Source organism: Lissotriton helveticus, chromosome 4_2, assembly GCF_964261635.1.
Source record: "Lissotriton helveticus chromosome 4_2, aLisHel1.1, whole genome shotgun sequence".
NCBI lineage: Eukaryota > Metazoa > Chordata > Amphibia > Caudata > Salamandridae > Lissotriton > Lissotriton helveticus.
The window spans coordinates 116810561-116838076 of NC_136064.1; the positions used below are offsets into that span (position 1 = coordinate 116810561).

Genomic DNA, 27516 nt, shown 5'->3' on the forward strand with positions numbered 1-27516 from the left:
CCACCAGGTCTCGGTCAGGAAGGCCACGTCTGGGGCAGAGGTGTCAAGCAGATCCCTGAGCTCGATGGTGTGTTTGTGTGCGAAGCAGGTGTTGAGGAGTATGCAGCGGAGGTGGTTGGGTCCAGTCCTTGGAGGTTCGGTGGTTCTGTCGCAAGTGAAGCTGCAGGTGTGGCAGGAGAAGGGTCTGTGGGTTCATTTCGGGGCAGCCTGGAAGCAGGTGTGGTTTCGGCCGGCGTTGGGTGCCTGGAGGGTGCTAGCGTCGTAGTGGATTCTGGTGTTGTGGCGTTCGCGGGGGCCGGGGGGCCTCAATAAACAGACACGGCACACATGTGTTCAATTAGTGTCCAGAACCTTACTGAAACCACGCCCAGCTCCCTGGGCTATTTATTATAATGCTTACGTGCTGGCTGAGCGGACGCTGGGCCAGCCTACTGTAAGTACGTCCTCTGGGTCGTTTGCCCCCGCCACCTCACACTGATTGTGAGGTGGGCCCGTCCACTTGCGGACAACATTACATTACTCCTTTACCAAAAAGTACAAAAACACAACAGCATGAACATGTCTAAACTTGCAACATAACTGGCACTAGTCTCTGACAGCAGAAATATTAATGGAACAGTCTTACTTGGTTTGCCACGACTCTTTGCTAGTCAGCTCACAGGGGTCGGCAGCGGGCAACAAAGTCCTGATACTTCTGGGACGGCTGTGGATGAGCCGTAGGTTATACCGGCCATGGCTCTCCCTAGCTGAAGGGGTCAAAGACGGACTCGCTGGGTCAGTCACTTCGGGTGCCCCCTGGCTGTTCAGTTCGCTCTGACATGGCAAACCCCTCGGGCTTAGGGTGGGTCGATCCTCTTCTTCACTTGGGCCTGGGTGATAGTTGTTCTCACTTTCCGATTCCTGCCGGAGGCTCGGCTCCACAGAGTTAGGCTCGCTGGGCTCTGGGAACTCTTCTAAGTCATCCGTGGGAACCCTCTTGAAGAATGATACAATCCTGGTCACGCTTTCACCTCCTCGAGATGCAGTGACCATGGTGCCTTTGACTTCTGTCACTGTCCACGGGCCTATTTCGAATGGCATCCTGAACTTTCCGCCTGGGTGGCGGTCACGCACCAGCACTTGGTCACCCACTATGATAGGGCTATCTTCTGCACTTCTCCTTCTTGAGCCGTCTTGGTTATTCTTTGTTCGCCAGGCCATTGACTGGTTTGGAGGAACGGGAGCTATTGTCCACTCTGGGTGGTGTGGGATGATATCCGTCACGTCTCTACCGAAACAGAGGCAGCTTGGAGAGACGCCAGTGGTGCAATGTGGCGTGAGGCAATATTCCCGGAGGAATTGTTACAGGGCTAGCTCCAGTGCTTGGCCATCAGCAGTGGCTATTTGGATGGTTTTGTTCAGAGTTTGCATCAGCCGTTCCACCTCTCCGTTTGCTTGTGGCCAACGGGGTGTCAACCAGCGATGTTTAATTCGGTGGACTACCAGATACTCTGAGAGTTCAGTGCTGGTAAACGGCAAGCCATTGTCCTTCCTGAGTCCGCCGATGAGGCCGTGAGTGGCCATTACTTTTTCCATCTTGGGTATGACATCGCCGGCCGTGGTGGATGCTATGATCTCAACCTCAGGATACCGTGAGAAATCATCCACCACTACAAGCATGTATCCTCCGCCCGGTAGGCTACCAAAGTCTGCACTGGCCCTTTCCCAAGGGGAGGTGGGCCATCCTCAGTAATCACAGGCGCGTAACGGTTGGGAAGGCTGGTTGCTAGACATACCGGACACTGCTGGATGATGGATTCGACTTGACAGTCTAGGCCGGGGAACCAGACATTGCTCCGGAGGTGGTTCTTTGACTTTTCTATCCCCTTGGTGCGCACCATGTGCTAGGAGGGAGGCTGGGTGAGTCAGGTGTCCCGGGAGAACGAGGCGTGGGCCTCATAGGAGGCAGCCTTCTTTGGAGACTGACAGCTCGTTGCGCACCTGGTATAGGGCATTCAACGTGGTCTGTGCTTCTGCGGTGCGGATGGGCGCGGGACTTTGCAGCAGCTTCCAGTCTCCGAGAAGAGCGCTTGAATGGCGATCTGAGGGCATTTGTCATCCTTCGTGGCTTGTATCACCTCTTCCAGTGAAATGGGAAGAGGTCTGGACCTCTCAACAATCATCATGACATACTCTTCCGTGGCTTCCGCTGCCTCTGGCTCCGTAACAGGCAGGGCGTGTCGCGACAGGAAGTTGGTAGGGTTACGGGTGCCTGGTTTGTACTCCACTGTGAACTGTAATTCTTGGAGTTGTAACATCCACTTTTCTATCCTCAGGGGAGGACGTGAGTAGGATCCCTGGAAGAGCGGGATGAGAGGTTTGTGGTCCGTTATTACTACGAATGAGTGTCCGTACAGGTAACTGTGGAAATGGCGGCACACCCACAAGATCGCTATGGCTTCTTTCTCAATTTGTTAGTAGCGCTGCCGCTGCCGGGTGTGAGAGTTCTGCTGGCATAGGCAACTGCGGCCCACTCGCCACAGGCTTGTTGTTGGGCCAACACTGCTCCTAGGCCCGTTGGGCTAGCATCCACGACCAGTTGTGACTCGTGCCTAGGGTCAAAGTACGCCAGAGTCGTGTCAGCCGATAGGGATGCTTTGGTCTTCTGAAACGCCTCCTACACCCAGGGGCTGGTGGACTTGGTGAGGTCGCGCAGGGGGCCTGTCAGATCCGAAAGGTTCTGGATGAAGCGTCAACAATACGTGACCATCCCCAAGAAACTGCGGACTCCGGTCACTGAGATTGGTACTGGGGCGCTCTGGATGTCCTTGACCTTGTCTGAGTCTGGGCCAATGCCCTTGTCCGAGAATCTGTACCCAAAGAAACTGATGGCTCTTGTGAGAAGTTGGCCTGATATATGATGCTCACTAGTTCTAGTGATCACCTTGTATCAGTCCAAACAACCCTTATGGTAATTGGTTGTAAGTCAACCTTATAGAACAGCTATCCTAATGGTAGCATGGACAGAGCAGTCTTAGGCTAAACTCTTTTGGCATGTCAAGCCAGCTGTTTTACTACAATATAACCCCTTGATTACCAGATGAAAGGACACCACACAGGTTGTTATGAAAATAAACAGTATATTTATTAATAACAAACACCTCTGAACTCTTTACGAGATCAGAGGGCTAAGCACATGACAATCTCTTAGGAAAAATACGATAAGTTGCACAAAATTACAATGGTGCCCAAGGGGCACGGCAAACCATATACTAAGTAAATGGTATAAGGAAATTGATAGAAGGAATGGAGCTGTCCAGAGGCTGTAGGAATGCTGGGACTACGCTATCCTAACTTTAGGTAAGTAATAGGAGGCCCACGGGACGCGGGTGCAGAGTGTGAACTCACATACGGGATGCGTAACAACGTCTATGCACAGTACAGTTCAAGAAAAAGGTGAGTACGGACAATCCTGACTAGTTAGGACTAAAACGACTGTGAATCTGGACACTAGGAGAGTCAATCTACCCTTGAGCAGCGAAATGCTCTTGTTACCTCACCCACGGGCTGCAGGTGCATAGGTGCAAAGTCGTGTCGGGTTTCTGCCTTGAAGTCTATGGAGCCTGGAAGAAAAGATACTGCAGGTGACCAGGAGGAAGATGTCCAGTGCGATCCAAGGGTGGATCGAAGGAGAAGAGGACCTGAAAGCAGAGGAGACAATGTTCAAAGTCACTAGCCAGTGACTGGAGTGGAACCAGGAAGGAACCAGATGTCGTCGTCGCGATCAGGTGAAGAGTGGACGCTTGACTCTGCAGCCACGTGGACCAGGAGGTGTCTTCGATGACCAGGATGGAAGCACGAGCTGTCCCACGCAGGCTTTCACTGTCGGCGGTGTCTGTTCCGGATTCTGCGTCAACAGGCCTTGGCAAAGGCAACCCACGCGGTGAGTGAAAAAGGCGTCTGGTGCGGACTAGGAGAGTCTGGGGTGCTCCTCTTTCGGAAGGGAGCAAGGGCCAGTCTGGAGCAACCAGACCAGCAGTGTAGTTTTCAAAGTTCGTCATCTAGGAGGTCACTAGCCAGCCAGCAAGTGACCAGACAACGCATCGAGCAGCAACCAGGCAGAAGGGCCCCACGCAGATCTCGTGGAAGCTGGAGGGCTGATCTTCGGTGCAGGAGCTGCTCGGGACTGGGGCTTTTCAATCTCCAAAGCACTTGGTCGAGTTTACCTCGGGAGTCGTGCTGGAAGCGAAGTGCAGTTTCTCCAAGATGGCCGGTCCCACGTGTCTCGTCGCACCCACGGATCTCAGCTGTATTGCAGATGTGAGTTGAGGTCGGAGAGGTCTGGGAATCCGGGTCTCGTCGGGCTCTGAAGTCTGGATCCTTGAGGGAAGACGACAAAGTGAAGCCGCTGGACGCTTGATGGTGCCTGCAGTTGCAGGGTGGACACTCCTTGCCCACAAGGGAGATTCTTCAGTCTTCTCTGGAGCAGAACGTCGAAGTCCAGAGTTTCTTCTTGTAAAGTTGTTCGGGATAATCTCATTTGGAATGGGATCAGCTCCTACCTTTATCCTGCTAAAGGGGGCTGTACTACGACTAGGTCCCTCCTATGGGTGGGACCAGGAAGCTTTGTCCGGTTTCACGCCAGAGCTGGGGCAGGGATGCCCCAGCAAATGTTTTGAACAGGTGTATGCACAGGACACCTTGTGTGCCCCAGGCATGTCTCATTCCTTTCAGGCCTGTCCTACCCAATACACAAAATCCTGTCTGGGGTGGTGCTAGCCCCTCCCAAGGCAGGAAACCCTTTGTCCAAGCCTCCCTCGCTGGAAGGACTCCCAGCAGCAGGAGGTCAGACTTGTGTCTGTGGTGGCAGCATCCATTTTGTGATGACAAGGCTCGAGTTAACTTTAACCCGGGGTTTACAGTTACATTCATGTTGTGTCCCTCTAGAAGGGTGGAATGCTAACCCCGTCTCCAGGACTGGCGAGGGGGTAGTATTCCAATTCGTATGACACCTTACTCGACATGTTTTGATAATGCTATACCAAAGTTAGCATTCAACCGCGAGGATTATAATGCACTTAAGAGTATATGGTATAGCGTTATCATGGAACAGCTATTAGGACTTGGTTCCGCAAGCTGCAGACAGGCTCAGCTCATGCTAGAGCACCATCTCACATAATTCCAAGCACTCTGCCTCCAGGATTGATAAAATAATACAAAAAAAAAACCAAAGCATAGGTCAACAGATTATGAGGGCCGATGCATCTATACCTAAAAAGAAAAGTGATCTATTAACTCAATGGAATCTGAAACCGATTACTGGGCATCACAGATGCGGCACTTGTGTAGTGTGCCCGAACACCATAGAAGGTGACGAGTTCCATCATGAAGGTATTAGATGGAAACACAGTGAATTTTCCAATTGCAAAACGAAAAATGTGGTTTATCTAGTACAATGCCCCTGTGCTAAAATCTACATAGGGAAAACTACTCAGCAGATCAACACCCGCATCTGCCAGCATAGGTCCAGGATTAAAAACAAAATTGCTAATGCCCCAATGGTAGATCATTTTTTGACTGAAAAACACGATGCCAATGATCTGAAGTGGACGGTGTTATATACACTACGATCCTCAAACCGAGATGTTGATGTGGACAAAAAAGCTTCTTCAAAAAAAAGCATACCTTATCCTAAAATTTAAGAGTGCACAAAAAGGTCTCAACATCTGAAATTACAAGAGTGTAAGATCCCGCAGTCGCGGCGACACGTGGCCACCATGGTTGCTCTTATTGTCTCATTGCTCAAAAATTCTTTATTGCCTCAAAACTCTTCAATAACAATTTGCACAAGTGTCCCTATAGGAAATCATTTACACACAATTCAATTATTTTCAATATGCCACCATAGTGGTCAGTAATTAGCCTAAGGCAAGGAGGACAGATTTAAACTGTTCTTTATTCCAAGTATTCTAAGTTTTTACCTTTTAAACTTTTTCTTTTAACATATACAAGACTAAAAATATGGCAACACAAATACTACAATATCAGGCAAAGTTCTTAGTAGTATACGGCAACTTTTGTTAAACACATGGAAAAAATAAATATCATGTGAACAATAGTATTCATTACAATACAGTCATTTAGTGATCAAATGATGATATAGATAATAAACAAAACGTTGCCAAGCGTCGACGTTTCGGTCCTTCGTTGGTTAAACAATCCATAGGACCATCTTCAGGACCATACGCTGCACATATAAATCCAAGACCTCCAGCCGGAAGTCAACAGGTCAAGCGCTGTATTATCCTAACGTCTACAGAAGCCGTGATTAACTCCAGTAGTCTCGTCTCATTACAAAAGGCACTCGGACGTTTAATCTCGAGGAGCACACGTCACTTAATAACGTACAGCCAGCACCACTGTTGCCAGTCGATTCGTATCCGACGCGGATACGAATCGACTGGCAACAGTGGTGCTGGCTGTACGTTATTAAGTGACATGTGCTCCTCGAGATTAAACGTCCGAGTGCCTTTTGTAATGAGACGAGACTACTGGAGTTAATCACGGCTTCTGTAGACGTTAGGATAATACAGCGCTTGACCTGTTGACTTCCGGCTGGAGGTCTTGGATTTATATGTGCAGCGTATGGTCCTGAAGATGGTCCTATGGATTGTTTAACCAACGAAGGACCGAAACGTCGACGCTTGGCAACGTTTTGTTTATTATCTATATCATCATTTGATCACTAAATGACTGTATTGTAATGAATACTATTGTTCACATGATATTTATTTTTTCCATGTGTTTAACAAAAGTTGCCGTATACTACTAAGAACTTTGCCTGATATTGTAGTATTTGTGTTGCCATATTTTTAGTCTTGTATATGTTAAAAGAAAAAGTTTAAAAGGTAAAAACTTAGAATACTTGGAATAAAGAACAGTTTAAATCTGTCCTCCTTGCCTTAGGCTAATTACTGACCACTATGGTGGCATATTGAAAATAATTGAATTGTGTGTAAATGATTTCCTATAGGGACACTTGTGCAAATTGTTATTGATAATACCCAGTCCCTACGGGAATATTGGGTGGCTCTGTTTTGTATAATCAAAACTCTTCATGCCTAATCTCTGTCCAGAGGGCACCACCTTTTCCTTTCAAGTTAACAATGTAACCAAACTTTTCTACCATGACACGCATATTACTTGAGTCCATGACTATGGACTACGGTTCCCACAATACACAGCTTTACACCCGGGAGCTTTATACAGGTAAACATACCTGGCGCCCATCTTGGATTCGGCACAACATGCCGAGGACAGGGACGGGAGAAGCCACAGGTAGGCAGCGCTCCGCTGTTGCTTTCTTTCCCTTTTAAAGAATCTTCCTGGCACACAATATTGATTTATTTTCCCGCTATTCTTTTAGCGGATGCGGCCACAAGTTTGAACACTTTATGAATAAAATCCTTGAAAGGACGACACAAAGCCTCTTAAATAAAGGTATGTCGGGTTTCACATATCCGCTACAATCGCTTGGCCAAACACACGCCTATCGCCCTAACTTCTTGTCCCCTCTGTCCCAGGGCCAACATCCTATTTTTTCGCCCCGCCTGTGAGCAAAACGCCTCCATAGCGGCAGCCGGCAGGCTTCATTCAATGCGTCGCCTGACGGTATGTTGCTTTGTTGAATTACATTGTATATTGGCACATGTTTGCAAGTTAATCTAGACACATGTTGCGAGCTTGACATCAATCCCTTATTCCTCAGGTGGTCCCCCGTCTATTGTGGTTGATTAGATGTCCAAGAAGTTCGACTTTGCACAGACAGAAACCCCGTGTAATCACGCACCTCTTTTAATCTGGTAGGTTCATCCCCCCCTTTTTTAAGCGTCACAACGTTGGGATTGGAGCTTATAGTTTTTTTCAAAAATTCCAATTCGCTTTCCTTTTCATTTTTCCCACAGACAGAATTGTTCGCGCCCTGATGAGATTCCAGGAAATAACTCACTGGAATCGAAACGCGTCGGCCTGTTAGAAAAGATTTTTTGCGATCCATTCCCCTTTACCAGCAATTTCGCTGATGTTAAACATTTACACATTAACTACTTTTCTTCTTTATTTCGTGCTTCAAATGTCTTTTATAGTTGCAAATGTATTGTTGTATGTTACACATGAGTGAAATGCTCTGTTTGTTATAAATTTCTCACTTATTTTTTCTTTAATTGTTTTTTTCAAGTCAATTCAGCACTTTATTTGTATAGTGGAATAATATGTTATTCTTGACATGAATATGTTATGTGGATATGTGTCTTTTTATGTGTGTAATTCGTCTCTTTTGAATCTATTGAATAATTGACGATTTAATCAGGTTAAAATAAAAATACCTTGTTGAATACGACTGGTTAGCGTGTTCAACACTTCCTTGATTGTGGATTTAAACTGTTTGGTGATGAGGCAATTTTTGTTATGGTATGCACAATAAGGTCTAGCCTCCTTACCAGTCCCTAAGGACCTGGCTCCTGTTGTTTTTTTTCTCACTCCAGGATTGATAAGGCCTGCCATAGGAATGACTGATAGGAAAATATGTGTCCATTTTGGGGTTAGATATAGGTATACTATATCTACAGCAAAGGGTGATTACACCACCTTGCCCCAGCTGTTTTACCAGCTAGTTGTGTCTGTTTAGATGGCCAGCCAGGGGTGGCATAATACATGCTTCAGCCCCTGGTAGGCCTTGGGTACACCTATGCCCTGGGTACCTAAGGTACACTGTACAGGGACTGATAAGGTGGCCCAGTACCAATTGGTAAATGCACCTAAAGTACATGGTTGTCAATTTAGAGAGAGAACAGCGAGGCTGTGGGTCTGATTAGCAGGCCCACAGCCAGGGAAAGTCGTAAACCAGTGAAGCAAAAAGCAAATAATCTGGGGTGACCATAGGATTGCAGACCCTACTCTCCTACATAACACCCCCCCAAACTTAGGGACATTAAACTAACCTTGACCAGGTGAGTCTTCCTGTTCTAAGTGGAAATACCTGGAGAGACCATCTGCATTGCCATGGTCAGTCCCTGGTCTGTGCTCTACTGTAAAGTCCATCCCCTGTAGGGAAATGGACCACCTAAGAAGTTTGGGGGTTTTCACCCTTCATTAGATTTAGCCATAAGAGGGGCTTCTGGTCGGTCTGAATCTTGAAGTGAGTTTCAAACAAGTAGGGCCTCAACTTCTTCAGGGCCCAAACCACAGCAAAGGCCTCCGTCTCTATAGCTGACCAACGTTTCTCTCTAGGGGTCAGCCTTCTGCTTATAAAAGCAATGGGCTGGTCATGACCATCAATATTCAGTTGAGAAAGAACAGCTCCCACACCCAACTCAGACTCAGATGCATCTGTTTGGACAATGAAGGTTTTGGAGTAGTCAGGACTCTTGAGAATAGGTGCAGTACACTTGGCCTGCTTTAGGTCATCGAATGCCTTCTGACAGCTAACTGTCCACTGAACTTTCTTTGGCATTTTCTTGCTTGTCAGGTCATTAAGTGGTGTCACAATGGACCCATAATATTTTATAAACTTCCTATAGTAACCAGACAGGCCCAAGAAAGCTCTGACCTGTGTCTGGGTGGTTGGAGGAGCCCAGTCCTTTATGGCCTGTATCTTGCTCTCCAAGGGTTGAACCTGGGCTCCACCTACAAGGTGGCCCAGGTACACAACCTGACTCTGCCCTATCTGGCACTTGGTGGCCTTGATAGTGAGGCCTGCCTTTTGCAGGGCCTCCAAAACTTTCCTCAGGTGGATCAGGTGATCCTCCCAGGTGGAGCTGAAGACAGCAATATCATCTAGATATGCTGCACAAAAGTCATCCAACCCAGTGAGGACTTGGTTCACCAACCTTTGAAAAGTGGCAGGTGCATTTTTCAAACCAAAGGGCATCACCACAAATTGGTAATGACCTCCTGGGGTAGAAAATGCTGTTTTGGCCTTGGCATCCTCAGCTAACCTGATCTGCCAATAACCAGCTGTTAGGTCAAATGTACTCAAGAAGGTTGCAGAAGACAACTTGTCTATGAGTTCATCTGCCCTAGGTATTGGATGGGCATCTGTCTTAGTGACAGCATTGAGACCCCTGTAGTCTACACAAAACCTCATATCTCTATTACCATCCTGGGTGTGAGGTTTTGGCACTAGAACTACAGGACTAGCCCAAGGGCTCTCTGAGGGTTCAATGACTCCCAATTCCAACATCTTTTGAACTTTTTTCTTTATGCAGTCCCTGACGTGGTCAGGTTGCCTGTAGATTTTACTCTTGACAGGCAGACTGTCACCAGTGTCCACCTCATGGGTGCACCAGTTTGTCTGACTGGGTGTCAGTGAGAACATTTGTTTAAAGGATTGAAGAACTTGATTACAATCTTTTTGTTGATGCTCAGAGAGGCTGTCAGAAAAGACCACACCATCAACTGACCCATCATCAGGGTTCTGAGTGAGCAGGTCTGGGAGAGGGTCACTCTCTTCCTCCTGTCCCTCATCTGTTGCCATGAGCAAGCCCATGTTTTCCCTGTCGACAAATGCCTTGAGCCTGTTAACATGAAGCACCCTGTGGGGGCTCCTGGGAGTTCCAAGGTCCACCAGGTAGGTGACCTCTCCCTTTTGCTCAATAATGGTATGGGGTCCAGACCATCTGTCTTGGAGAGCTGCTGGGGCCACTGGCTCCAACACCCACACCTTCTGTCCTGCATGATACACTTTTGGGACAGCCTTTTGGTCTTGCCAAGCTTTTTGAAGTTCCTGGCTGGCCTCAAGGTTTTTGGATGCCTTCTCCATGTACTCTGCCATCCTGGAGCGGAGACCAAGTACATAGTCCACTATGTCAAGTTTAGGCTTTTTGAGAGGTAACTCCCATCCTTCCTTCACAAGACATAGAGGTCCTCTTACAGGATGCCCAAACAGAAGCTCAAAAGGGCTGTAGCCAACCCCCTTCTGTGGGACCTCTCTGTAAGCAAACAGGAGGCAGGGTAAAAGGATGTCCCATCTTCGCCTAAGCTTTTCAGGTAACCCTTTTATCATCCCTTTTAGGGTCTTGTTGAATCTCTCAACAAGCCCATTGCACTGTGGGTGATAGTGTGTGGTAAATTTGTAATTTGCACCACACTCCTTCCACATTGCAGTCAAGTATCCTGACATGAATTTTGCACCCCATGTCAGAGACAACCTCCTTAGGAAACCCCACTCTGGAGAAAACTGCCAGTAGCGCCCTGGCCACAACAGGAGCTGTAGTGGTCCTAAGGGGAATAGCTTCTGGATACCTGGTGGCATGATCCACTACCACCAGTATAAATCTGTGCCCAGATGCTGTTGGGGGGTCCATTGGTCCAACAATGTCTATCCCCACTCTCTCAAAGGGTACCCCCACCACAAGCAGTGGTATGAGGGGGGCCTTTGTTGTGCCACCTGATTTGCCACTGGCTTGACAGGTGACACATGAGCGACAAAACTCTTTAGTGTCTTCAGACATGTGAGGCCAGTGAAAGTGTGGGGCAAGTCTGTCCCAAGTCTTGTTTGTTCTGGCCTAAGTGACCTGCAAGGGGAATCTCATGGGCTAAGGTGAGAAGGAAACCTCTAAGAGACAAGGGGATGACCAGCCTCCTGGTAGCACCAGGTTTGGGGTCTCTTGCCTCAGAGTATAGCAGTCCATCATCCCAATATACCTTGTGGGCACCTGTAGCATTCCCTGCAGCCTCAACAGCAGTCTGCTGTCTGAGGGTTTCAAGGGAGGAACAGTCTAACTATGCCTGCCTCAAGTCTGCCCTGGAAGGTCCCCCTGTCCCAAGAAACTCAACCTGTTCAGGTTCAAGCTCTTCTAGGACTGTTCCTTCTGGGGTCTTTGGGTAAGCCTCCTGAGAGGGCTGATCCTCAACCTGAGGCAGGGGGGAAGGCTCAGCCTTACCCCTACTGCGCTTCCTCTTGGTTAGTGTCTGGTCCATTCTTCCAGGATCCAGCACTTGTTCAGCTGGGCATTTCTTGGCCTGTGACCTAGTCACAGCAAAGACATGTGAGGAGAGACCTAGCATTTCTACATGAGTCCTGTACTCCACATCTGACCACAGTGAGGATTCCAAATTATTGCCCAAGAGACATCTACTGGGAGGTCTGAACGAACTACAACCCTTTTGAGGCCAGTCACCCCTCACCAGGAGAAATTAACAACTGCCATACTGTGATTGGTAGTGACATTGGTAGGATTGGTCACTAGGTAGTCTCAACCTAGCATGATCTGGTCAGGGTCCACAAATGTTGGTGTCACCATAGTGACACTGGCACATGTGTCACTGTAGGCCTGAGCCATCTTTCCATTAATTAAAGGTGTTTGCCTGTATTTGCCCAGAGTACTAGGACTTACAGTAGGGGCCATATCCATGTCCCCAGTAAAAACAAGAACAGCCTGAGTAGGTATTCTAACTCAGTCAGAACCCACCTCAGTTCCCAGGGTTAACCCTACTATAGCCTTGGGGGGTGCACTACCACTACTAACTGTACTAGGGGGTGCATGTTTCTTAGGGACAGTAGTTGTAGGAGTTTGGTCTTTCTTGGTGTACTCACTAAACCAGTGAGTCTTACTTTTACAGTATTGGCACCATGGTTTCTTTGGACCATCATTCTTCTTCTTTTGGGAATTTTGGGACCCACCCTCCTTAGGTTGTTGGGGCCCTGTTGAAGATTTCTGATCATTTTGCTTATTCTCATTATTACCCTTCTGGTCTGCTTTCTTCTGGCCACGACCCTGGTTCTGGTTCTGCTGCTTGACCCTGGTTCTGACCCATCTGTCTGCCTTCTTTCCCAATTCTTAGGGAGAGGTCAGACCTGAGTCAATCAGGTGCTGATGCAACAACTGGTTCTGACAATTATTTAAGATAGTTTTGCTCTCTCATAATTAGATATACAATCCTGTGTAATCAGTAACTTTACTTCCCAGTAACCAGCCTTCCAAAGCCTTAGTGGCACAATAAACAAAGTCAGTCCAATCCTGAGCCTGAGTTTTCTGGGTGTCTCTGAACATTAACCTGTACTGTTCAGTTGTTAAGCCAAACCCATCAATCAGTGCAGTTTTCAGGACTTGGTAATCATTAGCATCCTCATCTCTAACAGTGAGGAGCTTGTCTCTACCTTTACCTTCAAAGGAGAGCCACAATATAGCTTCCCACTGACTCTGGGGTACCTGCTGTACTTTGCAGGCTCTCTCCAGAGCAGTTATCGACTTGTGGATATCATCTCCTGTCTTATAGGAGGGCACTATTTTACTCAGGTTTCTAGTATCAAAACCCCTTTCTTTATCCCTAGGGATATTGCTGCCACCAGTGGGGACTACCCCACTCAACTGTTGCTCTCTAGCAAAGGCAAGCTTCTCTTTGGCAAGGGCAAGTTCTTCCCTTTGAATCCTCGGATTAGCCTCCTTCATCTTTGCCTCATGCTCTCTCCTCTGAGAGGAAGTCATCCTCCTCTGAGCAGATGCATGAGAGGCACGAGAGTGCACAGATCTATTGGAGTCCCTAGAAAGAGATCTATCTCTTCTAACTCCATAGTTAGGCCTGCTTATGGATAGCACTGGGGGTCCCCAGTTCTCTCCCTATGTAGGTCTAAGTTGGCCCTTGTAAGTCTGCTGACTAAAGGTTGCCCATTGTCTGCCTCATCCTCTGATAAGTCTCCCTTGCCCCTACCATCTACATTATCTGTTTCAGGGAGGTTAGAGTCTGGATCACCAGCTTCACCTTCTAAGGGGGGCATGCTCCCATCTGGATTAGAAGGGCCTGTGTTAGAAGTCCTTCTAGCATCATTTGTCTCTAAGAGACCTAACAGAAAGGAGGTGGTAGGGTAAGAACCCTGTTTCAGTACCCTGGAGGTACACAATTGTCTCATCTCCTGGAAGCTGAGTGCTGCATATCTGGAAAGGACCTGTGGAGGGTCACTAACCACTAGGGGAGTCACTGATGCCTCTCCTGTGGTAGACATGCTTTCTAGTGAGGTGTAAGTGATGCACCTACCTACACTATGGGTTTTCCTACTGATCCCTTGCTAAGAGTTGTAGTCAGGGTGTGCTAGGCCGTTTCTACTACAACAGTTGGTTCAGTAGAACTCAGAGTATTTCTAAGCTTGTTATATACACCTATGGTACCTTATGTTATCTTTCAAATGATATTTCAAGATTGTATTTGGTAAAAACAACAGCAAGCTCAAATCCCAACCGCTGCACACCAATGTGAGAAGTTGGCCTGATATATGAGGCTCACTAGTTCTAGTGATCACCTTGTATCAGTCCAAACAACCCTTATGGTGATTGGTTGTAAGTCAACCTTATAGACCAGCTATCCTAATGGTAGCATGGACAAAGCAGTCTTAGGCTAAACTCTTTTGGCATGTGAAGGTAGCTGTTTAACCACAATATAACCCCTTGAGTACCAGATGAAAGGACACCACACAGGTTGTTATGAAAATAAACAGTATATTTATTAATAACAAACACCTCTGAACTCTTTATGACTAAGTAAATGGTATAAGGAAATCGATAGAAGGAATGGAGCTGTCCAGAGGCTGTAGGACCACTGGACTACGCTATCCTAACTTTAGGTAAGTAATAGGAGGCCCACGGGACGCGGGTGCAGAGTATGAACTCACACGCGGGATGCGTAACAACGTCTATGGACAGTACAGTTCAAGAAAAAGGTGAGTACGGACAATCCTGACTAGTTAGGACTAAAACGACTATGAATCTGGACACTAGGAGAGTCAATCTACCCTTGAGCACCGAAATGCTCTTGTTACCTCCCCCACGGGCTGCGGGTGCATAGGTGCGAAGTCGTGTCGGGTTTTTGCATTGAAGTCTATGGAGCCTGGAAGAAAAGATGCTGCAGGCGACCAGGAGGAAGATGTCCGGTGCGATCCAAGGGTGGATCGAGGAAGAAGAGGACCTGAAAGCAAAGGGGACAATGTTCAAAGTCACTAGCCAGTGACTGGAGTGGAACCAGGAAGGAACCAGATGTCGTCGTCACGATCAGGTGAAGAGTGGACGCTTGACTCTGCAGCCATGTGGACCAGGAGGTGTCTTCGATGACCAGGATGGAGGCACGAGCTGTCCCACGCAGGCTCTTGCTGTCGGTGGTGTCTGTTCCGGATTCGGCATCAACAGGCCTTGGCAAAAGGAACCCACGCGGTGAGTGAAAAAGGCGTCTGGTGTGGACTAGGAGAGTCCGGGGTGCTCCTCTTTTGGAAGGGAGCAAGGGCCAGTCAGGAGCAACCAGACCAGCAGGGTAGTTTTCAAAGTTCGTCGTCTAGGAGGTCACTAGCCAGCCGGCAAGTGACCAGACAACGCGCCAAGCAGCAACCAGGCAGAAGGGCCCCACGCAGTTCTCGTGGAAGCTGGAGGGCTGATCTTCGGTGCAGGAGCTGCTCGGGGCTGGGGCTTCTCAATCCCCAAAGCACTTGGTCAAGTTTACCTCGGGAGTCATGCTGGAAGTGAAGTGCAGTTTCTCCAAGATGGCCGGTCCCATGTGTCTTGTCGCACCCACGGATCCCAGCTGTGCTGCAGATGTGAGTTGAGGTCGGAGAGGTCTGGGAATCCGGGTCTCGTTGGGCTCTGAAGTCTGGATCCTCGAGGGAAGATGACAAAGTGAAGCCGCTGGATGCTTGATGGTGCCTGCAGTTGCAGGGTGGACACTCCTTGCCCACAAGGGAGATTCTTCAGTCTTCTGTGGAGCAGAACGTCGAAGTCCAGAGTTTCTTCTTGTAAAGTTGTTCAGGATAATCTCATTTGGAATGGGACCAGCTCCTACCTTTATCCTGCTAAAGGGGGCTGTACTACGACTAGGTCCCTCCTATGGGTGGGACCAGGAAGGGGGGTGGTTACACCGCCTATCCTTTGTCCGGTTTTCGCACCAGAGCTGGGGCTGGGATGCCCCAGCAACTGGTTTGGACCGGTGTATGCACAGGACACCTTGTGTGCCCCAGGCATGTCTCATTCCTTTCAGGCCTGTCCTACCCAATACACAAAATCCTGTCTGGGGTGGTGCTAGCACCTCCCAAGGCAGGAAACCCTTTGTCCAAGCCTCCCTCGCTGGAAGGACTCCCAGCAGCAGGAGGTCAGACTTGTGTCTGTGGTGGCAGCATCCATTTTGTGATGCCAAGGCTCGAGTTAACTTTAACCGGGGTTTACAGTTACATTCATGTCGTGTCCCTCTAGAAGGGTGGAATGCTACCCCCGTCACCAGGGCTGGCGAGGGGGTAGTATTCCAATTCGTATGACACCTTACTCGACATGTTTTGATAATGCTATACCAAAGTTAGCATTCAACCGCGAGGATTATAATGCACTTAAGAGTATATGGTATAGCGTTATCATGGAACAGCTATTAAGACTTGGTTCTGCAAGCTGCAGACAGGCTCAGCTCATGCTAGAGCAACATCTCACATAATTCCAAGCACTCTGCCTCCAGGATTGATAAGACCTGCCATAGGAGTGACTGATAGGAATATATGTGTCCATTTTGGGGTTAGATATAGGTATACTATATCTACAGCAAAGGGTGATTACACCACCTTGCCCCAGCTGTTTTACCAGCCAGTTATGTCTGTTTAGATGGCCAGCCAGGGGTGGCATAATACATGCTTCAGCCACTGTTAGGCCTTGGGTACACCTATGCCCTGGGTACCTAAGGTACACTGTACAGGGACTGATAAGGTGGCCCAGTACGTACTTGGTTGTCAATTTGGAGAGAGAACAGCGAGGCTGTGGGTCTGATTAGCAGGCCCACAGCCAGGGAAAGTCGTAAACCAGTGAAGCAAAAAGCAAAAATTCTGGGGTGACCATAGGATTGCAGACCCTAGTCTCCTACAGCTCTGCACAGAAATTTACACTTCACGCTATGGAGGGTGAGGCCTCCATCCTGAAGGAGGGAGAACACCACGTGGAGGCGTTGGATGTGTTCTTCCAGGGTGCGTGCATGCACAAGGATGTCGTCGCTGATGTTTAGGACACCACTTAACCCTTGCAGGACATTCTGGACGATGTTCTGGAATTCTTCGGCTGCACTTGAAATCCCAAAGTTGAGGCGAGTGTACCGCTAGAGCCCCCCTCACACTGATTGAGAGGTGGGCCCGTCTGCTTGCGGACAACATTACAGTGCCTAGCTGTAGTTTTGGAACCTTAGCTCTGCCGACACCTAGGGAAACCGAGCAAACCTATACATTTGTGAAAACTAGACACCCAGGGGAATCCAGGATAGGGTGACTTGACTGCCTCCCACCAGGTTCTGTTACCTAGAAACCCTTGCAAACCTAAACAATTGTAAAAAAAAACACATTTTCTCCACATTTCTGTGTTGGAAAGTTCTGGAATCAGCATGTATTCACAAATTTCCTTCCACCCTTTGTTCCCCAAAGTCTGCTGAGAAAAACTGGTACCCCACTTGTTTGGGTCGACCTAGTGCCTGCAACAGGAAACAGCACAAAACGCAACGTGGTCACACCTCAATTTCGCAGTGAAAAATTACCCTTTTTTGGCAAAGTGCCTAGCTCTAGTTTTTGTACCCTAGCTCTGCTGGCACCTAGGGAAACCTACCAAACCTATACATTTTTGAAAACTAGACACTCAGGAAAATCCAGGATGGGTTAACTTGACTGCCTCCTACCAGGTTCTGTTACCCGGAATCCCTTGCAAACCTAAAAAATTGACAAAATAACCACATTTTCTCCACATTTCTGTGGTGGAAAGTTCTTGAATCTGTGTGTATCCACAAAGTTCCTTCCACCCTGGGTTTCCCAAAGTCTTCTGAGAAAAATAGTTGTGTGGGTTGTCCTACTGCCTACGAAAGGAAACGGCGCAAAACGCAACATGGTCACACCTCAATTTCGCAGTGAAAAATTACCCTTTTTGGCAAAGTGCCTATCTGTAGTTTTAAGAACCCTAGCTCTGCCGGCACCTAGGGAAATGTTATAATGTACTTTTACTTAATACACCCTCCCTGCAGAAGTTCTCTCCCTGCTGCTCAACCACTGATGATGTCAAATGGAATGTTGATAGTGTTTGGTTTAGAAGAGTATGTCAGTTGGTGTGGAAGGGCTGAGCTGTGGAGAACCTGCTCCTGGTGGGGCATTACAATGGATCTGACTAATATCTAATAAAGCTGTGATCCTATTCTACACGTCTGGATATCGCATCCTTCTTCATTATAACACTGGCGACGATGCAAAGAACCCATGGAGCTACCTTGATGGATTGACTGTTAAATACTGAAGTGAATGATGCCGATTTGAAGGAGTAAGGAATTTAAAATAATTTTCCTTCTGTTTGGGAAATTATGGGACTTAAAAGACTCAAGTAAGTGAACTTTAACTTATGGATTTTATGAAACTAGGCACCCAATTGCCCCACCAGTGACCCTGCCAACGGTCGCCCTTGCCAGATTGTGCCAGTTTCTATTTGCCTGCCTACAGCATGGGAAGAAAGTGTCAGCATATAACTGATCTAGCTTAATGGAAGTTTAAGAGAGCCCTCTTGTTTTAATGTAAAGGATTGGCAACTGGTCTGGATTTTCCCTTCATCAAGCCCTCAAGAGAGCCCAGCTGTCTTCTGTTTTGGTCTGCATCAATGTACCCGATTTTTTGGCTATTGGTTAGGAGGCACACATCAAGTTCCCGTGTTTGATTCACAGTTTAAATTTAATGAACTGATCAACTGTTTGGTTTGGAGGCACGTTATAGTTTGTGTCATAGTCTCCATTCCTCATGTAGTAAACCAGCAGTGTTAGAGTGTCGGCAGCTGGAGGAAAGTCTAATTTTTGATCAACATGGATTTTAAAGTCAATCTCAACCTGGATAATTAGTGAACTGGCAGTGTGGGAATCAGCAAAAAAAAAAAATCGAGCCTCGGCAGGGAAGTACTTCATTTCAGCCACTGGGAGGTGCTAATGTGTTTTTACCACATTCTTCAAAGTAATTTTCGTTAGCCTTCGTGAAAACAATGTGTTACCTGCTTCCCTGCTCGTCCTGCTTTCGACTACACCGGTTCTCTCATCTGCTGTGCCTTTCCGAGCTCGTTTACTCACCGTCTTGGATACCATTGTCCGTTGGTCGACGGTTGACCAGCAGCGATCTTCTCTCCTTCCCGTCTGTTGTCCTTTTGATGACGTGTTCAGAATGCTTCGAGGAGTTAGTGAAGCTCTGTGGTGTCAATCTTCTCCGAGAGTTCTCTGCTGCAGTGGACGTATTTGTGCAAGTTTTAGCCGTGAGCCACTCTGGACTGCGTCAAGTTTACGTGTCTTCATTTTGTTTTGGTTCACGCTATTTCATGTGCAATGCTTCAATTTGTCGGACATCTGACGCCGCAAAGCATTTATTAGACAGTTTGGATCCAACCTTTAACATGGAATGTTCTGCATGGAGAGAGAGAAGAACATTGAAACTTTTAACTCCTACACCTCTGAGTGTAATTTGGTGCCATCCACGTGGAGCTGTGCAACATGATTCCGGGTGAGAATTCGCTCACCGGAGCTAGTGTTATTTATTTATTTGTAGCTGCTTATTTTCCACTGCATTCTATTTAACATAATCTTGTTCTTGAGAGTGATGTGAAACCAAATAATTACCTTGCTTTGGCCCATTGTTTGTATATCTTTGAAGCCTTACCATGTTTTGTCAATTGTATTTTCGAGTGTGTGTCAGGATTTTATTAGATCTGGAAGGGTTTTTGGGATTTGTGTGTGTGTTTTGTTTATAGGTTCAGGTGGTGTAAGCTCTCACTTCATGATGTTTGGGTTGAAGGGATACCTAAAATATGTTTGTTTTAGATTTATAGTTTTATAGGAAATTTTGACTGTATTCTGGATTAAGGGATACACTGGTGTGTTTTACGTTTCTGGACTGTGCATTTTTGGTTGTGCACGCTCGTTTGGAGATTCTCAAGTTGATATGAGGCTGTTTTATTTTTAGTATATCTTTTGGGTATTTGTTAGATTGTGCTTTATAGATACGCACGTAGAGTAATTTTTCGGACTGTGTGTTACGGGTACACACAAGGGAAGATTTCTTCTAGTGTAACTTCTCCTTTTTGTTTTTTTACCCTGCTAGTTTGTGTTTGGCTTGCGCATTGTGTTGTGCACATTAAGTTGGAGTTTCTCTTGTTATAATTGTTTTGGGTTTAAGCAAACCAGGTTATGTTTGCTTTGGAGATTCTCACTATATATTGCTTTGGGTTTTAGCAAACCAAGAAATGTTTGCTTTGGGTTAAGGGATACCCACATTAGTTTTTAGAGTGTTTGGGAAGTTTTATTACCCTTTCTTAGCTTGGGTTGTGTCTTATTCCATTTCTTTTGGGTAGACCTGGTTCTTTCCTTGGTTTGTGCCTTAGTTTGTGGTGCATTTGGCTACTCATATTGTGCCCGTAGTTTGGGACGTAGGTTTTGTGGATAGTTTCCACTGGTTTTGATATATATTTTTATTTAAGTAACTTTCTTTTGTTTATGATCATTATGAAAGGGAGATGGGTGTAGCATCTGAGTTCTCATCCAATTTTCCTTTGTCCTCATATGTATGTTTGGCAACTTTCCTACATTTGTTGTTATGATCATTTTTAATATAGAGATGATGTATAATTTTTCTTATTACATCCTCTTTTGTAGGAACATGTATTTTACCATCTTCACATGTGTTAATTGTTTTCTATCATTATGAAAGGGGGATGTGTTATAATGTACTTTTACTTAATACACCCTCCCTGCAGAAGTTCTCTCCCTGCTGCTCAACCACTGATGATGTCAAATGGAATGTTGATAGTGTTTGGTTTAGAAGAGTATGTCAGTTGGTGTGGAAGGGCTGAGCTGTGGAGAACCTGCTCCTGGTGGGGCATTACAATGGATCTGACTAATATCTAATAAAGCTGTGATCCTATTCTACACGTCTGGATATCGCATCCTTCTTCATTATAACAGGAAACCTAGCAAACCTATACATTTTTAAAAACTAGACACCCAGGGAAATCCAGGATGGGGTGACTTGACTGCCACCCACCAGGTTCTGTTGCCCAGAATCCCTTGCAAACCTAAATAATTGACAAATAAAACACATTTTCTCCACATTTCTGTGGTGGAAAGTTCTTGAACCTGTGTGTATTCACGAATTTCCTTCCACCCTGCGTACCCCAAAGTCTTACAATAAAAATGGTACCCCACTTGTGTGGGTCGGCCTAGTGCCTGCAACAGAAAATGGCGCAAAACGCAACGTGGTCACACCTCGATTTCGCAGTGAAAAATGACCCTTTTTTGGCCAAGTGCCTAGCTGTAGTTTTTTAATCCTAGCTCTGCCGGCACCTAGGAAAACCTAGCAAACCTATACGTTTTTGAAAACTAGACACCCAGGGGAATCCAGTATGGGGTGACTTGACTGCCTCCCTCCAGATTCCGTTACCCAGAATCCCTTGCAAACCTAACAAATGTACAAAAAAAAAACATTTTCCCCACATTTTTGTGGTGGAAACTTCTGGAATGTGGGTGGATCCACAAATTTCCACCCACCCCGTGTCCCCCAAAGTCTTCTGAGAAAAATTATACCTCACTTGTGTGGGTTGGCCTAGTGCCTGCGACAGGAAACGGCGCAAAACACAATGTGGCTGCACCGCAATTTCGCAGTGAAAAATTGCCCTTTTTTTGCAAAGAGCCTAGCTGTAGTTTTTTAACCCTAGCTCTGACGGCACCTAGGGAAACCTAGAAAACCTATACATTTTTGAAAACTAGATACCCAGGGGAGTCCAGGATGGGGGATTTGACTGCCTCCCACCAGGTTCTGTTACCCAGAATCCCTTGCAACCCTAAAGCATTGTCCCAAAAAACATACTTTCCCCTCATTTCTGTGGTGGAAAGTCCTGGAATCTGCGTGGATCCACAAATTTCATTCCACCCCGCGTTCCCCAAAGTCTTCCGAGAAAAATGGTACCCCATTTGCGTGGGTCAGCCTAGTGCCTGCAACAGGAAATGGCGCAAAATTCAATATGGTCATACCTCAATTTCACGGGGAAAAATGACCCTTTCCTGGCAAAGTGCCTAGCTGTAGTTTGTGAACCCTAGCTCTGCCGGCACGTAGGCAAACCTACAAACCCACACATGGAAAGTAGACACCCGGGAGATTCCAAGGAGGTATAGCTTGCATGGATCCCCCAACATTCCATTACCCAGAATCCTTTGCAAACCTCAATTTTAGCTGAAAAAACTGTTTTTTCACACATTTTTGTGTGGGAAAGTGTGGCATCACCGGGATCACACAATTTTCCTACCACCGAACGTTCCCCCGCGTATCCCGATAAAAATGGTGCCTCACTTGTGTGGGAGGCCCAAGTACCCACGACAGGCAAGGGCCCAAAATGTAGTGAGGCGACTTAAAAATTGCCTATCTCAAAACCACCTGCTTTTGCAAGGGGGGGTCACCTGCGTTTTTGGCCCCGTGCTCGACGGTGATCTAGGGAAACCTACCAAACCCACACATTTCTGAAAAGTAGACACCTGGGGGCTTCCAAGGAGGTATGGCTTGCGTGGATCCCCCAACGTTCCCTTGCCCAGAATCCCTTGCAAACCTTAATTTCAGCTGAAAAAATCAGTTTTTTCACACATTTATGTGTGGGAAAGCGTGGCATCACTGGGCTCACACGAATTTCCTATAACCCAGCGTTCCCAGGGGTCACTCCCGAAGACTAAATATTGTCATCAGGCATCCCTAAAATGGCCCCCATGGGAGTGGCCCTTAGCCTAGGGGCCTCTCCCCAAAACAATGCTTGATTTTCCGCCGCTTTTTCTTAATAAATATGTATTTTTCTGCCCCTTTCCGGGTGGCAGAAATCTCCAAAATTAGTGCCCCCTAAAGGGGAGAGACCCTTTCTCAAGGGGCCGCTCCCCAAAGTAACAAACATTGCCACCAAGGTAAAAAAAAAATCCCTGGCGTCTAGTGGGCATTCCTGCACGATCATGCAGCAGGAATGTTCAAAAGAGGCATCGAGGGAAAGGAAAACCTTTCCTTTCCGCCGATGCCTCTTTATTTTAAATCCCCCCCTCCCCAGCCCCCAAACGTACCTGTTTCTCCTCCGACGCGCAGGAAGCTAATGACTTTCGTGAGCGTCGGAGGAGAAAGGGAACCTCCAATGACGTCAGCACGTGAGTCATTGATGACTCGGGCAGGGGCGTGGGGGGAGGCAGGGGAAGGTCTTCCCCTGCCTTCCCCTTAAAAAGTGTTAGGATCGGGCACCCACGGGAGGAGCGCCAGCGCTCCCCCCCTGAGTGGGGCTCATGACGAGCTGAGCTCGTCCTGAGCACCTGAGCACTGTATGCCATGACAAGCTGAGCTCGTCATGAGCATACAAGGGGTTGATTTAAAATGCTTAATTTATTAATTTTAAAATTAACCTTCCGCACTATACCCCCACAAACCTAGCAGCCCACACTAAAAATATAACTGAAATAAAAAAGTATAAAACAATAAACATAATTAATAACCATTTACATACTTATTAATAAATTAATGATTAATAGTTAACTAATTTTACCTAACTACCTTCCCACCCTATACCCCTATAAACTCACATCGCCCACACCTAATATATAACCTAAAAATACAATTAGGACATGATTTACATAATTAATAATCAATTTATTTTATATATTAATATTTAATTGTTAATTTATTATACTTAAATAAGTTCCCGCCCTCTGCCTCTGCAGACCTTGCAACCTGCTCCGACACTATACATCACTGTTAGCAATAACATTAAAGATTATAAATGACTTAAAATTACAAAGTATATTTGAAAATCCTATTAACATTTACAAAATAATAACCTATATATTTAATACATAAACTAAAACACATAAAACATTAAAATATAATATATATGTTTTAATATATTATTGAAAATGATATTAGCAAAACTTGGTGTTCTTGACAACAATATTTCTCCATCACAACATATTTGTATCATGATATTTTTTTTCTGATGTTTCGGTAACTCACAATTTTAGCAAAGTGCATTTCAAGCTCAATTGGTGTAATGCTGTCGTTGGAAGAGGCAGGAAAATGAAGGCTATGGACGGCTTTGACCCATCATGTTTGTTTTGGTTGTCAGCATTGTCGAAAGGAGGAAGGAGAAAGGATTAAAATGGTGGTCTGACCCATCTACTGGGATCTGAGACTTGACTTTTAGGGTGCGTTCCATGGAGAATATCAGACCAAGCTAGTATGGGAGTTGGTGAAGAGCACAGTTGAGTAGCAGTCACATGAAGTGTCAATTGCTGGTCATGGGGACGAGTGTTCACACATCATGTGTGAAGTGGAAGAAAGAAGTCCTGATTGTAAATGTATCTGCCAATGACCACATTTCCCAAAACATGTATTTTATTAACATTGCATAGGCTTTGGAATCTCTGAGAAATCCTTCCCTTATGTGTAAACATGTTTCTTGTTTGTATAACGAACAACTAATTCAAGAAAGCAAAACAGATGTCAGAGTGTTTATGGCCGAAGTGTAATGACATCTGTATTGGCTTATGGTTCATGTAAATGTAAATGTAAATGTGAGATACTTGTAAAGCGCACTGTTACTCTACCCGAGTGTCCTGGCACTGCAGACCGCTGGGGAACCCGTCCTGGTTTTCCCTGTGAGATGGTCTTTTTTCTGGGTATCTCCAGGGTGAAACCAGGCATCCCCGGCATCTGTGGGGGGGCCGTTGTAGAGATGAGGCAAGCTTAATGCCCAGAGTTACCGAGTGTGTTCCCTGGTTAGAGTAGGCACAGAGGCGAGAATTATCGAGTCCGTTGACCCTGGTCCAAGACCCTGCCGCGTCGGGAATTGAACCTTGGTCCCGGGCCGTTCTCTGCTTACAGGTCTGCCGCCTCTAACCAGTGAGCCACACCTATCCACCTCTTCATAAACCAGAGATTTGCTTCAGAGAAGTGTGTGATACAAAGTGAGGAGCACAGCCTGAGGGGTCGGCCATCTTGAAAACAGCTATACATTTTTATACAATTGGCTTGAATATGATCATCTTCACAGTACAAAACATGTGTCCGTCAACAAAAAAAGCATTATAATCAAATTGTATTTCTTTGCTTTCAGTGACACATGGACTGAGAAGGAACAAATGTTACGAAGAAAAGTCACAAGAGTGCTCAAACATGATGTCACAAGCTGTAATCCTCTGTGTTCTGTAAACCTCCCCCAGGCTGACTGTCTGCTTTTGACACACTGTTTGGAGCACTTTGTCACAGACAAGAAGTCCTACTGCGAAGCCCTGAAAAATGTCTCCTCGCTGTTAAAGACCGGAGGGTATCTAATAATGAGTGCCGCCCTTGAAGCAACGTTTTACATGTGCGGCGACTTCAAGTTCCCTATTTTCTGCTTGGACGAGGATTTTCTGAAGGATGCTCTCAAGGGGGCTGGTTATGTAATTGAGGAATATTACATTTTTAATCGGAAAACAGAATGTTTGTATGATATCTTAGATCATAAATACATTGTCATTTTAAAGGCACGTAAAGAAAGAGAAATGTAGTCTGCAAATAAAAAAAGAGAAAACTGTAAGGAGGTAAATTGGTGGAAAATTGAGATTGGAATAGCATCCAATTTCTTCTTTTCCATTTGTTCCATGATGTCTTGAGTCCTTTCTTTAAATAATAAGCAAAACATGTTCTATCAAGCTGAGCATACAATGATGGGTAGTAATAGTGAGAAGTTCATGCATAAATGTGAGTAGATGTAGCAGTAGTGAGTAGTCGATGCATACATGTGAGTGGTTGTAGTAGTAGTGAGTAGTTGATGCATACATGTGAGTAGTTATAGTAGTAGTGAGTAGTTGATGCACAACTGTAAGTAATTGTAGTAGTAGTGTGTATCCGATGCATAAATGTGAGTAGTTGTAGTAGTAGTGAGTAGTTGATGCAAATATGTGAGTAGTTATAGTAGTAGTTGATGCACAACTGTAAGTAATTGTAGTAGTAGTGAGTATCCGATGCATAAATGTGAGTAGTTGAAGTATTAAGGAGTACGTGATGCATAAGTAAGAATAGTATTAGTAGTAGTTGATGTATAAGTGTGAGTGGTTATAGTAGGAGTGAGTAGTTGATGCATAAATCCAGTCAATAAATAGTAATGTCATCCTATCGAATTGACTTACCTGACTTTGAATGTTTTGTTTTTAATTATAAAGCCAACAATCTGGATCCTCATTCTCACAACTGTAGCCATGAACCAGAGGCCTGGCTTGACTAGTGCCAATGTTTATGATAGATGAGTCAGTAGTCCATGTTACCTCCATTTATTTTCAAAGATGATTGTGGTACAGGGTGCCAGCCACCCACTTCCTCCTCCCTCGTTTATCTAAGTCTGCTGCGCAATGCCTTTGACCATTGACTTTGTTTATCCATCTTACCCACAATAATGTATGCCTTATTTGAATTTTGTTAAGAGTACCCATAATCATCATCGCATCATTCATGATTCTCAAACAAATATCCTGACCTGGATGATCATCTGAATAACTAATCCTTTTCCTTTTTTAAGGTATTGCTCTGGGTTATGGTCTCACATAATTGTCTGTTGCCAGACAATTATGTGAGTATACACGGAGATAGGCTTTGGCATGACATGTGGAAAGCCAACAATACATGTGTTGATTGTGCAGAAGATGTGCAGTAATAGTTTGTACTGAAATACACATTAAACAATATATGTGTGCTAACAAAACTCAAAGCAATATATGTGAACTCAAGTAAATGAAAATATGAAATGCATTGGGTGATACATAATCAAAAAAATATTGAAGATTACGTCACTCTCTATACCTATATGTCAAGCATGAGTCACCAACGGGAAGCAATGGTACAGATTGTGTTTCCATTGAAAAGGATTTTTTGATTTGCCTATAGCTTTTAAACTCTTTGGACAGATTTACAAAAAATATAGTGCTTTATTTACTCAGTTAACCATGAGTTGGAATGTAACACTTCTTGATGATCTTTCCATGGGAAAAAAAGTTAAAGGGTATAAGAGTACTTTTATCTCCAATAGGAAATTTTGCTTACTTCTATAGCTCGAACGGCTGAGCAGAGATACCAAACGTGGCATAACTTTAGAAAAGTATGTGTTTTTGGTTTAATGTAAACCTGTTCAATAGTTTTTGAGATGTCACTGGTTTAGGAAGTTGCACAGTAGACTTGAAGGGGTTAACACTTTTGTAGATCTCTGCCAATTTAACTCATGAGTTATGACTTACTAATCTTGTCAGTCACATTTTGAATTTTTTAAGGAATATAACTGGCTGGATTGAGACTCCAAAAATGTTTCTTCTGTCATTCTGAAATGACCCACTCAATTGTTTCATATTTTAGATTACAAAAAAAATATTCACAGCTATGGTAGAGACACATTTAGTGGTAACCGACCACAGGAGATACCCAGAGGCATATCTCAATGTGCATAGAAATTTTAAAAAATGCCTTAAAATCTGTAGTAACATGAGATT

General features: G+C 45.6%; 1 protein-coding gene across 1 annotated transcript in view; it reads left to right on the forward strand.

The window, feature by feature from the left end:
• Positions 1-26164, forward strand: part of LOC144752069 (nicotinamide N-methyltransferase-like) — a 93691-nt gene extending 67527 nt beyond the window's left edge. Inside the window, exon 3 of the mRNA XM_078640020.1 lies at positions 25113-26164. Coding sequence (XP_078496146.1) covers positions 25113-25548 — 436 coding nt within the window. The 3' untranslated portion in view covers positions 25549-26164. The remainder of the gene's footprint in view (positions 1-25112) is intronic.
• Positions 26165-27516: the final 1352 nt, after the last annotated feature.